At 37.7% G+C, this 17230-nt stretch overlaps 1 protein-coding gene across 1 annotated transcript in view; it reads left to right on the forward strand.

Annotated features, from left to right (window-relative positions):
- Gpr137c (G protein-coupled receptor 137C) overlaps window positions 1-17230 on the forward strand; it is a 59668-nt gene that overhangs the window by 17591 nt on the left and 24847 nt on the right. Inside the window, exons 2-3 of the mRNA XM_004835531.4 lie at window positions 13032-13075; window positions 14518-14746. Of these exons, the coding sequence (XP_004835588.1) occupies window positions 13032-13075; window positions 14518-14746 (273 nt within the window). The remainder of the gene's footprint in view (window positions 1-13031; window positions 13076-14517; window positions 14747-17230) is intronic.

Consider the following 17230-nt stretch of genomic DNA (forward strand, 5'->3'; position numbering starts at 1 on the left):
AGTATGTTAAAATTGAAAGTGTCATTTTTGGGGCGTGGAAACCCATTATCTAATTTATACTGAGGCCAAACCTGATTACAATAGAAAACAAATCTTTTTGGCCTAAAGTCTGGTCCCAACAATCCGAGGGGTTTGAGTTGTGCCAGAAGGCAGCCCAGAGGCGTTGAGGGGCGGGGTTTGGATTGTTGGGCCCCTGATTAGAGCGGGTGAGGAGGAGGCAGCCCCTGGGGAGAAAGACAAAGGGGAGAAGAGTCCTTGTCTCCTTTGACAATCTCCCAGTGAGTCTCCCAGAGGGAGAGAAAGAGAGGAGGCGGGCCGATGGGACGTCTCCCAGGGGCACGGTCCTGGGCCCAGAGGCCGTGGGGGTTTCTCTGACCAAGCGCTTGGATTTCTGAGAAGTCCCCGGAGGGAGAGAGAACGAGACAGAGAACCCGACGAGAGGGAGGCTGAACTCCCTACTCACCCAGACATTGGTGACCGATGTGGATGTGTAGCGTCAGCAATGGCAAAGGTAGAAAGCCCCGGAGGGTCCTGGCAACGGCAGATAGGTCCGTTGGAGATGGCCAAAAGGTCAATCAACCCCGTCCTGCGGGGGATCGTCCCTTAATGGACCATCTACCATCCGAGTCACGGCACCAGAAATGTCAGGTAAAAGGGCCGAAGACCAAGACCAGACCAGGCCACAACAAGCCTTTATTAGGGGAATAGATCTGCCGGGCTGTCTCTGAACAAAGGAGAGACAAAAGCAATATGGCTGGGGCAGGGAGAGTCTTTTATAGAGACTGGGGTGGGGCTTGTAGGGGCTGAGGCGGGGTTGAGTGAGGTAGTGACTAGGGAATGGAGGAGCCGGTGATGTCACTAGGTGGTAAGAGGTGAGCGAGTATTAGGTTACTGTCTAGGTGGGAACAGGGGCATGCTGGGAAGAAGGGTTTGTTCTTTGGTGGGAGCAGCCATCTTGGCGTGATGTCACACAGGGGAGGGGGCAAGGCTCCATAAGAAGAGGGCAGCTACTATATTTAATAGCTGCTGAGGTGGTGGGAGACCTATCAATTACCTACTAGTAGCATTGCAAATAAGCATATCTATATAGATGAGTTAACAAGCTAGAATTAGTCATAGTTAAAAACACCCGCTTTCTAAATAAGTTGTGGATCTTAAAAGTTTTATAAAGGCTGTTAGAATATGGTTATAACAATACACGGGGAAACATTAGATAGTAAAGAACTTGGGTGCTAGGGTTTTACTCCTTGGACCCTTGCTAATTGACATTGAGCAGGTTACTTAATTCCTCTATCTAACTTCCCCATCTATAAAATGGAGCAATTGTGCCTCCCTAATAGGGTTTTGAAGATTAAATGAAATAATCTTTTTTAAATACTGAGAAATCAAAACATAGTAAGACTTGTCAGAGTTTGAGACTGTGGCACAGCACAAAATGAAAGATTACTCAAAGATTACTCGGAATTAATGTCCAGTCCCACTCAAGAGAGCCCAGAGGGGCTGCCATTAACCGAGACTGCCAGCATGAGAAAGTCTCCTAAACGACAGCCCCAAGCTGAAGCCTCTGTGGTCTTTTATTGATAGAACCAGGCAGCAAGGATCAAATTAAAAAGAAGAGTGTCTGGGCAGGAACTCATGCAGGGCACAGGGGAAGGACGGGAAGGTCAGGGTAGTCTGTTAAATGACTGACCTTGGGGTCCATTTAAATGGGGAGAAGAGGCCAGAGCATTCATTCCTTACAGCAGTGTGTTAGATCCTCCTTGGACTTGTGGCCCTGCAGGCTATCTTTTAATCTCTAACCTTGCATTCTGGGAGGTTTAGGGCTTGTGGCTCCAAAAGTCCCTTACCTCTGCATACCTATCTCACACATACCTCTGGCCACTGCCCCCACAAAGACTCAAGTATTGGCCTGGGGATTCAGCTCAGTGGTTCCAGTGACTGCCTCGCAAGCTCAAGGTCCCAAGTTCAATCCCCAGTACCAAAAAAAAAAAAAAAACAACTCAAATATTAGCCATTGGTTTTTTTTTTTGCTTTGTTTTTTGTTCTTTGAACCCAAGCTGGCCTCAAATTTGCAGCAATCATTCTGCTTCAGCATCCCGAGTGCTAGAATTATTGGTGTGTACCACCACACCCAGTTATTATTTTAGTTAGGGAAAAAAGAAGAAAATGAGAATATCCCTTAAATGAAGATTTCCTTCTGTCTGGCTTCCTTTTTACATATAAATTTCAGAAAATACAGTAGTCACTTTTTCCAATTTATGATAGATGCCATTATTTCTTTATATGTGATAAAGGCAGGTTTGTAGATGTTATCCCCATTATTCAGATGATGAACTGAGGCAGTAAATTTATACTAAATGACACTAGAAATCGGAGTTGGAAGTCAGGTCTTTTGGCTACAATGATGTTCTTTCTGCCACACTCTGGAATTAACATGCTTTTGTTTTTGGTACTGGGGATCAAGCTCAGGTCCTTGCGCTTGCAGGGCAGGCAGCAGAACCACTGAGCTAAATCCCCGGCCCAGGAATTGACATGTTTTAAGCTAATATTCATGATCACCATCAGTGCTTACATTCAAACTGTTATTGTCCTTAGGAAACCAAGATGAAAGATAAGTAAGCAGCATTCTGTCTGCTTCTTTCTCCCCTGGGATATTCTGTTACTACTTCTTGGACATTCCATCCCTTTTTCCTAGCAGTTATTAGGCAGATGGATGTTCTCCGATGAATCTGGCTTCGTATCTTTACAAAAGCAATTTTACTGTCTTCCTAATTTAAAAGCATGAAAGATTTTATGAACAGTCAGTAATATACAGTAGGGGATTTAGTGCTGGAATGTTTTTTTAAAGGACAGCACAGTTTTAGCCCAAATTCAGTTTAAGTTGATTTTCTAGGAAATCCAAATCTTTATGATGAGACTTGTAGTTTAAAAATAAATTCTATATAGCTCTTTTTTTAAATGAAGTTTATTGGTACCTTTTAGATATACATAATGATGACATTCATCATAGAGAATTTGTACCTGTACATGATGTATCTTAAGTCCTCTTTTTATCCCCATTCCCCTGCCCGTCCTTCAACCCTTCTTCCCCTCCTTATCTACAAAACCTTTGCTCCCAGTTTTTCCTTCTTTTCTCATTTTTTCCTTTTCCTTTTCTTCCTTTTCCCCTCCCCCCTCCCTAGTTTCCCTTCGCATTTGAGCATCTTCTTCCTCTGGTTTCTCTTCAGATCTATAAATCTTTTGCTTTTTACTGTATAGTTCTTAAGTACAAGATATATTGAAATTGTCTTCAGTGAACTCTTCATAGTAAATTAATGAAGCGTTCATAAAAATCAGTTGTATTTCAGAATATTTTTAATAATGAAAGCTCCGAAATTTTTTTCTCATTCATAAAATTAATATACTTCATTCTGAAAGTTTGGGATAGTTATGTCTTTTAAAAAAAATACCTCAAGTTAAGGGTATAGAAATGTACCTGACAAAACAACACACAGTGAAGGTGTTAAAATGCATTACCTTTTACTAAACAGACAATCTGATTTCTGAATATATTTTTCTTGGGCATGTTAATTCTCCAGAATTGAAAAGCTAATAACCAGTTGCTTTGACATACTGATGACATCAACATTAATATGTGCACCCATGTTTATAGCAGCACAGTTTGTAATAGCTAAAGCTTGGAAACAGCCCAATTGCCCATCAACTGGAGACTGGATCAAGAAAATGTGGTTCTTTTATAAAACGGAGTACTACTCAGCCATAAAGAACGAGAAACTAGAGACATTTATAGCTAAATGGATCCATATTGAGGCCATCCTCTTAAGTGAAATGAATAGGACACACATGTAAATACCAAATAGTTTCTCTAGTGTGAGAAACTGAAAGTGTAAATAAGGATTAAAATGATTAAAATGAATAATTGATAATTTGAAATAGGAAGAAAAGGTCCAAAGGGGTAGGGGTGGTGGGAGGGGATAGGGAAAGGAAAAATTATGAGAAAAGAAAAAAAAATGGAAATGAAGTCTATGTAAATAGGGAAGGGTGCACAGGTAATGGGGAAAAAATAAGAACCAAGATACATCATGTACAGGTACAAGCACCCAATGATAAAGTAAACGTATTGTATACCTAAAATGTACCAATAAAAGAATTTAAGGGAAAATAATTAATAAAGCAGTACCTATCACCTTGGAAAACTTATTATTTAGGGTATTAACATTTGTTTTCTCCCCCTCCTTTGTTTCTGATCTCTATAAAACTCCTAACATCTGAATGTTAGACTTCTTAGATCTCTTTTTCCTATTTCTTTCCTATTTTGCATCTGTCTTTTTGCTCTACTTCTAGGGGTGGCTTTCTTCAGTTTTCAGCCCTTCTCATTTTTTTCATTTCTTCTAGCATATTTAGTTTCCATGAGCTCTTTTTTTTAACGTTTTGAATTTTTTATTTTCTCTTTCAGGAATGGAATATCTTTTCTTAATCTTTGAGTCCACTAGTAGTTTTTATTTGTTTAGGGTTTTTTCCTATATTGTTTTCTTTGTTTACTTTCATCTCTTATTAAAGATTGAGCTATCTAATTATACTTATCTGTCTGCTCATAATTAACAGTGAAAACTGAATATGTGGGTGAGGTGTGCATACTTTGAGCTGTGCTATAGGTGATCTAGCTAGACCATTTATAGGGAACCCATAATGCAAGGGTTTAGGGATTTAGGCCTTTCTTCTTGGGCTGATCGGATTTCTCAGGGGAAAAGCTGTCCCAGTATTTCAGAGTAAAGTTTGGAAAATGTAGTGGGGCAAGAGGACTGAGATGGGAGAGAATCCTTATGGTACTATATGCCATTTATCTCCTTGTTTTTAATGTTCTGTGAAACTATCAACTGTGCCTGGTATTTAACTCTCACACTTCAGGACAAAGGCTTTTGGGCAGGCTCTTCAGAGAATAAATACCCAGATATCTCCAGGGTGAAGAAGGGGCATGGCCCAGGGTATGGGCTAGGGGATAAGATTTACAGATTTAACTGCTCCCAAATATTTACTACTTACTCACATTAGTACCTGATTCTTCTGGTTCCTGAAGATTCTGAAATATATATCAGGTTGGTTCTCAACCTCTCACTACTAGCTTGGGATGTATTTTTCTTAAATACTTAGACATTGTGTCATGGGTCTCCAAGACCACCCTCAGCCCTTGTGAGGACTCACAGTGGTTATGCTCATGGTTATAGTTTATTACAGTGAAAGGATACAGAGTAATATCAGTGGAGGAAAAAGTCACATGTCATAGGTCTGAAGTAAATCAGACAAAGACTTCCAAGAGTTGTTCTCAGGGGAGTTACATGAGATGTGCTTAATTCATTCAGCAGTATGATGACACATGTGAAATACAGGCAGCTGAGGAAGATTACTGGAAACTCAGCACCCAAGTTTTTAACTAGGGTCTGGTCATGTAGGTAACCTCTGACAAACATGTACTAAGGTTCCAGACTCCCAGAAAGAAAGTATTCAGTATAAACCATATTGTTTGCTCATATAATTTAGGTACAATGAAAAACTCTCATTATTTAGGGAATGATGGAAATCCTCCTGAAATCCAAGTTCCCAAATACCAGCCATGGACAAACCTTATAAGCAAGCCTTCCAAGGATTGCAGTCTCAGACCTGCTGTGTGGACTCTTTCCTACATATACATGTATTCTGTTTTCTGGCTTCCAATAATTTGTTATTTTATCCTTTCCTATTCCTCTCAAACTTACGAGCTTATGATTTTCATCACAGTCCTTTCACAACTCTTTTAGTAGGAATTCAGATGGAAAGAAAATTAATATACTCAGTATTTACCTGGAAACTCACTTGATTATAAGTAAAATTACCTCAATTTGATTACATAAAATCATCTTAAGTTACCTTGAAAGAAAACAGACTAAATAGAGAGAAGAAACAATTTTTCTTTGGCACCAGGGATCGAACTCGGGTCCTTGCGCTTGCGAGGCAGGTGGCGTAACCACTGAGCTAAATCCCCAGCCCCAAAACAATATTTTTTAAAATATTATAATATTATGCTCTTAAGAGAGATGCAAGGAGATGCTGTATTCTAGAAGCAAGAACAAGTTGCTGCAAAGAATAATATTTACAAGATAAAAGTTTTTAAATGAAATACAGTCATTGAAAGAAAACATCTGAGGAAAAGTATGGGTCTCAGTTTTATAGCTGACATGGCTAAAAACTTCATCCTTTATATACAGGCAGTAACAATGATAAGCTTGAAAATGATGCACCAATCTTCATAGGAGTTTGAGCAATTGAGATGGAGACTTAGTTTTTCTGGTATTTGGAAAGAAACAGCCCATCTGACATGTATTGATATTAACAAGTAATTTAATTATATGTTATTTACTTTTCTAAACTTAAAATCTGCATAAAATATTGATGTTTCATGAATTGTCTTAACTACCTTAACAATCCATAATCGCTTATTTATGATATTATTTTCACTCAGAATCTTGTCCTATTAGTTATATCCTGTAAAACAGCATTAGTATCAGATTATTGGATGATGTGGTTTGCTTTGGTTTGCTTTGGTTCTACAAAACAGGGTCTCACTGTGTAGCCAGGCTGGCCTCCACCTTGCAGCGCTCTGTTTGCCTCAGCCTCCTGAGTGCTGGATTATAGGTGTGTGCCACAATGGCTGGCACATTATTATGTGTCACCTTAATGTCATCTAGATGTAACTTACATATTTGGTACATGTATGCAGCCCATTGGGACATACTCAACAAATCCAGGGTGGTAATTGAGCTTTAATTCTTTCCTCATCCAACGCAGCCCCTCATACTCACTATCCTGTGACCTCTACTTCTAAGTTACCCCTCCCACCCTGGGACCCTTTTTTTCTCCCTGTGATCTTCTTGAATGCCTTCATGGAAATCTGGTGTTTCCCAGGTGACACTTCTTGCTTTTTGTGGAAATAACAGCCAACCTATTTTATGTTTCCCAATCTTCCCTACTGAGGTCACAGCATCATCCTCTCTCTGAAATCTGTGCCATCTGATTTGATCATCATGGCTATAATAATAATGTCCTTCTTCTTGGATGAATCAGCACTTTCTTCCTTCTTGCCTTGTCTCTTATAATAGACCATTTTCAAAGCCCATGTTGATAACCCATCCAAAGTCTCAATTTAGTGGTTTCTCAGAGCTCCAAATCTTCCATTTCCATTTAAGCCTCCCATTAGCATGGCCACATCTTGAAACAATTCTTGAAATGGAGCTGTTCTTAGTCAGGCTTGATGGTACATCCCTGTAGTCCCAGCACTCTGAAAGAGTCACAGGTTGGATCCCAGCCTCAGCAATTTAGTAAGACCCTTTCTCAAAATAAATAAAAATAAAAATAGAAAAGGGCTGGGGATGTAGTTCAGTGTGAAGACCCTGGGTTCAATACCCAGTACTGCAAAAAGAGAAGGACAGAGACAGAGAGACAGGCATTCTTCATTTCTGACCAGTATCTACTGTGTTCTGTCTTCCTTTATATATCTTGAATTCATCCTTTTATCTGTTTTTCACCTCCTCATCATCATTCTTTCAGTCACTCTACCCCTTGTGCTCTTCCCTCTCCATTCTCTTCCTCGTTGCTTGACATTTTCCAGTGCCAAAGTAGTTTGCACATCAGAGTAAGTTCTTTCTGTGCCATATTTCCTGCATTTTACATTTCTCAGTTAATACATGAAAAATGTAGCCTGAACAAGTCTGAACTTTCTAAAAATGGCATTCATCTTTTCCATTAGAGTATTTCGTTTTAAAATCAAGAATCCCTAGCTAGGTGTGGTGGCACAGGCCTGTAATACCAGCGCTCCTGGAGTCTGAGGCAGGAGACTCACAAGTTTTATCCCAGCCTGGGCAATTTAGCAATTAGTGAGACCCTGTCTCCAAGTAAATATTTTTTAAAAGGACTGAGAATGCAGTTCAGTGAGAAGGGCCTGGGTTCCATCCCAAGAACCACAGAAAAGCAAGAGAGGAAGGGAGGGTAGGGAATAAAGAGAAAAACCATGCTGACTGCATCTCCTGTCAAGCCTCTGACTTTAACTGGATTCTCTGTATCTCAATATAGTCTTTTATAACATTTCTGTCCATGTTTTTCATATTCCAAGTGCTGAAATCTAACATCCCTTGCCTCCCACTTTACTGAATTACCAAACTAATATTTATTTGCCGAACTCCCGCATTCTTCTTCTAAACATATCAAAATGTGTGTGCATCCACATATGTCAACATTTCTTATTTTAACAAAGAGCTACTTTGTAAATTATTTTAGATTTTCTATATAGACCTCTAAGATTTCCCTCTTGACTCAAAAATGAGTGTCTTCCTTTTCATGGCTAACTTGCCAGAGCCTTCATTAGCAGTTGGACTCTTTCCTTTTCTTCTCCATCACTACCTTGAGTTTCACCTTTTCTACTTGTACATCTCTGGCCAACAGATCTTTAAATCAGAAACTGAATCAGAAACTTTTACTCTACTTGGAATCAAACAAAGAAGCTCATCACCATTTTATATTCATATACTGACCAAAAGCATCCAATTCATGGGTCAGCAAAAAGGACCGCTTATGACTCATGGCAAAAGCACCAATGTTTCACACCAGGTCTCCAAGCTCCAGTGCACAGGGCACCGCTGTGAGGGGCCAGATGTCATCTGCAGGTGTAGCAGAGTGAGCTACAGGAGAAGAGCCCTGCAATAAGAGAGACGTTCACTTTGTGGGGTTTGTTGGTTTGGTTTGGTGTTTTGTTTTTGTTTTTTTGGTACTGGGGGTTGAACTCGGGACCCTGCGCTTGCAAGGCAGGCGCCAGAACCTCTGAGCTAAATCCCCAGCCCTGGTTTTGCTTTTTTTGAGACAGGTCTTGCTGTGCAGCCCAGGCTGGCCTCCAACTCATGGCTGTCCTCCTGCCTGAGCCTCCCAAGTGCTGTGATTACAGGTGTGCGCCACCAGACCCAGCTAGACACTTACTTTGTTTTTTTGTTTTTGTTTTTGTTTTTTGGTACCGGGGATCGAACTCGGGTCCTTGAGCTTGCAAGGCAGGCAGCAGAACCACTGAGCTAAATCCCTGGCCCCACACTTACTTTGGAATGTGAGCAGATTGTCACCAGAGAGAGAGGAGTATTCCCCCTGCATGTCCTTAGGAAGGGAACTGTTCTGTCTTTATATACTACTCGGGAAATAAATCTTCCTCTGACCTTCACGTAAACACTATCTCTAGCTTTCAAAGATATTTGCCCTGTTGTAAACCCTTTTGCCCATAAGATCCAGAACATGCAAAACTGTGAGACACTCATTGAGAGCTGTCTCCCACACAGGTTCTCCCAGTGTCTGGGTTCAGAAGTCTCTCCTCTAGTCTGTACGTACTGCCTGTAACCCCTGCCCACCTCCTGTTTAGCTATTAAACGCGAACATATCACAAGGTAACATCTCATCCTACAGTTCCCTCAGATATCTTCATCTGGAGTTTCAGCTATCACTGCTGCTGGTGGCTGTAATTTCCTTCTTACATTGCAAAACTCACTTGTTTTATTTCTGCCTGGAAGTAGTAAACTTTTAAAATAACAATCAAGGGCCGGGGATTTAGCTCAGTGATTCCACCGCCTGCCTCCTAATCGCAAGGTCCTGAGTTCAATCCCTGGTACCAAAAACAAAACAAAACAAAAAAATAACAATCAATTCTATGACTTGACTTTTAAATTTTTTGTCAGAAGGGCCACTGTCATTCTAACAGTTTTGTTTTTTTTCTTAGGTTCAAACCCCAAGAATATGGGTTTAGTAGGATCATTCAAATTCAACAGTCTTTCATCTGGAATTCTTCTCCTAATTCATGCTTTACAGTTACTTCAGAAATCTCTCAAACACAGAGTCATGATACAGAGTCTATAGAGGGTTAAAGCTTAGTTCAGCTTCTGCCATCTTTCCCACACTCCCTCAGGCCACAGCACACCACTATGTCAAAGTACTTGCGGCTGACCTGAATTCGCTGCTCATTTATTCAAACACTTCCTGCAAACCTAGTGTGAGTGAGGCATTATGCTAGGAACTGGGGCTATAAATCCGAATAAGTTATTGTCTTTCTTAAAAGGGAAATAAATATGTAAATAAACACCCAGAATGTGATGAGTACTGTGAGGATACGAAGTGCATACTCTTTCCCCGAGGCGTTAACCTGACATATATGACACCCTGGGAAAGTCTTGAAGGATGAGTTGGAATTTGTTAAATGACCATGAAAGTATATTTTTGGCAAAGTACAAATATGTACAAAGGCATGAAGATATGAAATTTAATCCCTTATTGAAAAGCTGTAAATATTTCAGAATAAGCAGACTGTATGAAGGGAGATAGAGGGATAAAAGGATACAAGGATGGGAAAGGAGGATTAGATAATAAAGACCTTTCATGTATTGAAGTGGTGTAGACTTTTTCCTAGAATAGTCTGATCATGTTTACCTTTTAAAAAGAAGTTGCTCTATTGTAATTTGTTCAGGCAAGGACTACAGATACTAAAAATAGTTGATGAAAGTTTGAAGAATAGAAGATACATAGTTTCTAAATATCACTTCACATGACACTTATTAATCACACTGGGGAAAACAATAACTTAACAGTGGAAAAATCCCACAGATCTCATCCCAACCAGTTAATCAAATTTAACATTGTAGTACCAGGACAAATCAACATCACGAACCTCCTCATGTACCCTGGGAAACATCATCAATTTCTTCCAAAATGCATAACCGAATGTAACGCTAGGGAAACAGCGCTAAGTCAGGCATGGTGATCTATACCTGTTTTCCAAGCATTTGGAGACTGAGGCAAGAAGTTCCCAAGTTCGAGCCCAGCCTGGGCAACTTGGAAAAGCCCCGACTCAAACATTTTTAAAACAATATTTTTTGAAGGCATGGGGGTGTAGTTGATTGCAGAGGCTCTGGGTTTGATTCCTTGTACCAATAAGCAAACAAACAGCAGTAAACTCAGGCTGAAAAACATTCTACAAGATCAGTGGCTTGCACTCTCCAGAGCTGTGTTAATACAAGGAAAGAAATAAAGATTAAAGAAGACTAAATACACTTGAATTTTGTTTGTAATACATGACCCTGGATATTTTTTTTCCAGTAAAGGATGTCATTGGGACAGCTGAAAAATATAAATAAGATCTGTAAATTACATAATAATATTTTGCCAATTCTCAATTTTATGACTTTTATAATAGACTGTGGTTATATTAAAATTTTTTCTGGGGCTGGGGATTTAGCTCAGTGGTTCCGCCGCCTGCCTTGCAAGTGCAAGGTCCCGAGTTTGATCCCTGGCACCCAAAAAAAAAATTTTTTTTCCTTCTTAAAGGAAGTATGTACAATGAAGTACTTAATGGTAAAGGAACATCACACAACTTACTGTCAAAAGATTCTTAGAAATCATGTCTAGAACATAGATGTTCATAGCAGCATTACTCACAACAGCCAAAAAGTAGAAGTTTTTAGCCAAGTGTCCACTGAGGGTTGAATGAGTGAACAAAATATAGCATAGTTATACAACAGGGTATTATTCAGCCTTGAGGAAAAGGACATTCTGTTGCATGTTACAACATAGAGAAACCCTGAAGACAACTGTGTTAACTGAAACAAGTCAGTCATAAAGGGACAAATATTGTATGAATCTACTTATACAAGGTACCTGGAATACAGTAGTCAAATATAGAGAGACTGAAAATAAATGGTGGTTGCTACAGCAACTAGAAGTCCTCCCTCTCTGTACAGCCTTTCCCCTTAACCTTTACCTCTAACCTCTTCCAGGACAAATTAATATTTCTCCCTTCACATATCTTATGATAGCATCTTTTGCCCTTATGTCAAATGTATCAAAATAAATGGCTTACCTATTTCTTCCACGTAATGAGCTCCTTGAGAGCAGAAACAGTGGTGATTTTTATGACTCCATGATGCCTTTCATAGAAAAATGTGATGTTAATAGGTGTTTGAATGAAATCAGTAAATTGCTAAATGCCTATACTACTTTTGTTTGTAACATTTTGTACTTTCTTCTTTCCTTCCAGGACACCAAAGTTCATATCCTAGTTCAGTATTCTTGTAACCAGTTTTCCTAATTCTATTCTGTAGTTCTTTGTAATATCATGTACAGTAATGCAAGATCAATAAAATTCCATATTTGGGAATACCTGTATGGAAACTTTCAATGTCTTCCTGTTATTTAAAGAACAAAGCCCAAGCTCAGCAGTAAGGACTTGAGTCGTTTCATATTATGCTCTCAGAATCTACCATGTATATATATCATATTCTGTTTACCTACCTGCATTACTTTAACACTTGGCTTTTGCAAGGCTTTATGAAAGAAGGAAGTTTACTAAATAGGATCTATGCTCATTATCTTTTTGTTTACTTTTGATCCTGTATTTTCTGTTACTGCTTCATCTCATCAGAAAGGGGAATAACCTTGGTGAACACTCAGCCATATTCATATTTAAGTAAGAAGTTCTATTTTAGGGCAAAACATGAGTAATAAAGTTTAGGATAGCCTAAACTTTGGCCACCAGCACAATGTCTGGCTCATAGTAAAAGTTCAATAAACATTTAAACTGAATTAACTTTATTTGAATTTTAAGGCTGGGCACGATACCATAAGGCTGGTTGTGGTGGCACAACCGTGTAGTCCCAGCATCTGGGAGGCTGAGGCAGAAGGATTGCTGCAAGTTCAAGGCCAGCCTGGGCTACATAGTGAGTTCAAGTCCAGCCTGAACTACATAGCAAGACCCTGTCTCCAAAAAAAAAAAAGAAATTTAAAACTTAAAAGAAAGCTGTTCACTGTTTTAAGCTTTTGGAAACTTACCTTTTTTTGCTTCACAATAATTTGTCTTAACATCTGGACTTTTTTTTTTTGCTATTATTATTTGTAGTTTTATTGCTTTAAAATGCAAAGTCAAAACAAATTGGAGATTGCTATATTACACTTTTTAAAAAATTTTTATACTCTCTTTCTAGGTTATATGTAAAGTCAGATGTGCCACTGAGCTTGACAAACACAAGTAAGTTTCACGAGTATCTAAATTTCTACCTAAAAGATCTAAAGGATTAACTCATTAATATTAATGCTTAGTATCTAAAAGATGTAAGTATTTTTAACAGTAGACTGCTCGTGGAAAAAGAAAGGGGCTGTTTAGGACACCTTAGCTTAGTTTTATAGACAAGCAAGTAGTTAGATTTGTTCAAAGGAGGTAAATCGGGTAACTCATAGTCCTTTCCCTTCAGCCATGCTAATACTTTTTTCTTTTTGCTACTGCCCCACTTCAGATGTCAGATGTGGCTCCTGAGGGTCCACACATGTTAAAGTTAAATCCTGATGTTTGGGGTGAGCATTAATACGATAGTTCTATGAGCTAAGTAAAGTTTCAATACTGATTAATCTCAACAGTGTGAATGCTAAACTGTGGAGCCTAGAGATTTGGGTTTTAGACCTAATTCTCCCACTAACTTGCTGACTATTCTAACTCATTTACCTACCCTATGATTTGGTTTCCTAAACTACTCTAATCCCTGGATATACAGTTTCAAGAGCTTTTTGGATTTCAAACTAAAATCTTTGTACTTTGCATGTATACTTACAAAGCTTGATTCTTACAAATTGCATGTTACTTTCAATTTATCTTCTGTAAACTATTTCTAAAGGTGGATGATTTATGGTTCCCACTAGTGAAAGTGATCCAAAATAGAAAATTTGGGGTTGCAAAATAAATTTCTGGACCATATGTGCTTAATTTGGGGATGTACGAAAAGCTGTTACTGATGATTGATATGGATAGCCACACTGTGTCTGAATCTTTCAGTCAGGTGCTCTAATTTATCTTACAGGGACAAGATCAAGTGAGTTTTTTGTATGCATAATAAATAGGCCCCTTTATAAGAAGGTGAAGTATTGATGAATGCTTCCAACTGTGTATATCCTGTCTTTATGTTCTTCCTTAGTCAAGTTTGAAAGCAACATTTACCATAATCAGGAGTTCATGGGATTGAATATTGTTTAAAATAACTTCTCTTACCTCTTAAAATTACTATTAGATGATAAATTTAAATTTAGATACAGCATGTTAATTTTTTAGGCAAATTTTAAAAGTCTGGTAATTATCAGAATAGAAAGTTCAATGAAAATATGCTTAATAGTTATAAAGATGAAAACTCCAGGACTGCTTGAAATAGTGTTAAATAGTCCTATTCATCTTCCTGGTAGACACAAATGAATTCAAATCTACAAGACAACATTCTGAATTAATACTTTAAAATTTATATCATTTTTAAATGAATTTGATACTAATTTCATAGCAGCACAAATATTTCAAGTTACTAAGAGATTATTAAATTTGTATTTAATGAAATTATAAACATTTTAAGCTGAAGAAATTCTTGCACCTAAAATAACACATTAATTTCTAATTAGTTTTAGAACATCTAACAAACTCCTTTTTTCTTTCAGAATTCTACTGCATTTGGGCTTTATATTGGCGAGCCTTCTCTTTTTAGTGGTGAACTTGACTTGTGCAATGCTAGTCCACGGAGATGTTCCAGAAAATCAATTGAAATGGACTGTATTTATTCGAGCATTAATTAATGACAGCTTGTTTATTCTTTGTGCCATCTCTTTAGTTAGTTACATATGCAAAATTACAAAAATGTCATCAGCAAATGTCTACCTCGAATCAAAGGTAAGTATATTAATTTTTCCCTTGAAAATCTAATTTCAAATTTTTGTCCTATGCACCATATTTTAATGGAAAGTTCATGTTGCTTTTTTTTTTTTTTTTTTTGGTTTTTTTGAGACAGGGTGTCTGACTATGCAGTTTGGGCTGGCCTCAAACTCCAGAGTGCTCAGCCTCCTACCTCAGCCTCCTGAGTGCTGGGATTACAGGTTTGCACCACCACACCTGGATTATGTTGCTTTTTAAAAAAGTATTCTGCCTCGCAAGTGTAAGGACCCAAGTTCGATCCCTGGTACCAAAAAAAAAAAAAGTATTCTGAACAACAGTTACATTTCCAAGCGTGAAAGAATAGCCACTAGCAATGAAAGGATTTTTAAAACTTTATCCTTAGTAAACAGTGGTTTATTTTTTGACTATTTTTTTAACAATGGTTTAAAAAAGAAGCTTTACTACACATGTATTTTCTGACTCTCAATTAGAGAGAGGCTAGTTAAATGAAATAAACCAGAATGTATATGAATGAGCCAAAAGTAGTCTAATATATAAAACTACAATAATAACAACTTAAAATTTTATTCAGTAAGAGTGTCAGTATTGCTATTAAGCAAATTTACCAGATTATGTCTACATACACTTGGGTTAGTGATGTAAAGAAATCATACAGGTAAAGTGGTGTTTATTTGAAAATGTTACATCACCCTATAATGTGAAGTACATGTTAGGGTTGAAACAGCTAGTCCTGCTTTGCTTCTCCCTTTCCTTACATTTTGGAGAAAAGCCAAGTGTTAACCATTGGTTAAGGAAGAACCATGGTAGTTTCCTCTGCTGTTGACTGACAAAATGTCCAAGTAGTGAACTGGTCATCACAGTGTATTGTGGCATTGGGTGGAGGAATGCAGATGTGTGGGTGTCGGGTAGGTGTATACATACACACCTTTTTTATAGTCACTTGCCCGGAAGAGCTTTCTTGAATTCCATATCATTGCCTATTCACTGAAGATAAACAAGCTAGTATCTTAAACAGAACAGTTCTCTGAAATATTTTTAGACTTCTATATTGTCATTATCCTTAACATCATCCTAGTCAAGTAAGGGTCTATAATTAAATATAAGGTTATCAACCTGTCCTTTAAATTTAGGTAGAGGTTTTAATTTTATTTTTTAAACATATTTCAGTGAAATGCTGAATATATACCAAGAGAGATAAAAGAGGGAAAGAGAGTAAGACTTTCAAATCTATTAGTCATACCTGCAAATTTATTTTATTCAATTTCTATTCTAAAGATTTCTTAAAATTTAAACATTTTAGTAAGAATAATAATGTCACTGTTATTGTCCATAATCTTTTGTAGGCAGCAATATGGAATAATAACATCAATATATAATTCATGTTTCTTCCTTGTCTAGTGATAAAGCATAAATAGATGTGATTGAATTTAAAGTGCCTCTTTTTTAGATACCTGGTAACTTTCTATATTTGGTTTTACTTGCTTCAGAAGAGATAATACTCTGAATATAGTAAAGCTGCCAATCTGAGAAGAAAAGAATCTGATAAATCCTCCAGAATTATTTTAAACATCTTCCCCTTACTAACGTATGAAAGATATTCAGTTTTTATAGTATTATTTTATTTTTTTATTTTTTATTTTTGGTACCAGGGATCGAACTCGTGTCCTTGAACTTGCGCAGCAGGCAGCGAAACCACTGAGCTAAATCCCCAGCCCTATAGCATTATTTTAAAAGTCTTAAATTTAAAAGCTATATGGATTCAGAGTTACATAGGAACTCTAGATAGAGACTTGTTCAGGAACATCTATAAAGTTAGATGAGAGAGTATTTGTATTATATTGTACTGTTTTGTAGTTCTTGATCTTCCTAACTAGGTTATAAACTCCTATGTTCAAAAAATGTGTCATCTTGCATTCATGTTCTCCTTTTAAAATCACTAGGCTTTTTTTTTTTTTTTTAACTTCTGGAACAATATATAGTAACGGCTATTTTTTTATTCAGTCAACAAATGTTTCTTGAGCATATACTTCTTTCACTTTCAAACTGACCTATTTTTTGCTATCCCTAAGGACATTTCCTTAAAACTCAGACTTCAATGTTTTGTTTCCCTTGTTCTTGTTCCTTCCATTTTTTACATACTATGTGATAATGAGATCTTCCATAATTTGTCTCAGCCAAATCTTACTACCTTATTTCACAGTGACACACAGGATGCCTTCCTGTGCCTCTCACCAGAAATGCCCTTCCTCTCTTAGTGCTGTTTGTTCATGTCTTACCAACTTTCAAGACCTAATTCTGATGTCTTCCCTTTTATGAACTCAATATTATCCCTTCTCCTCATCCCCTAAGGAAAATTAGAAGTAAATCCCTATATGGACTGTCCTAAAATTTTATTTGCATCCTTCAGGGAGTTTCTCAGCTTATACGAGATAGCGTTTGTATTTATATGTCTAATTTTTCTGACTGAACTCTAAGCTTTTA

This window comes from Heterocephalus glaber, unplaced genomic scaffold, assembly GCF_053883595.1.
Source record: "Heterocephalus glaber isolate CG9 unplaced genomic scaffold, H.glaber_assembly_v1.0 deba00000901, whole genome shotgun sequence".
NCBI lineage: Eukaryota > Metazoa > Chordata > Mammalia > Rodentia > Bathyergidae > Heterocephalus > Heterocephalus glaber.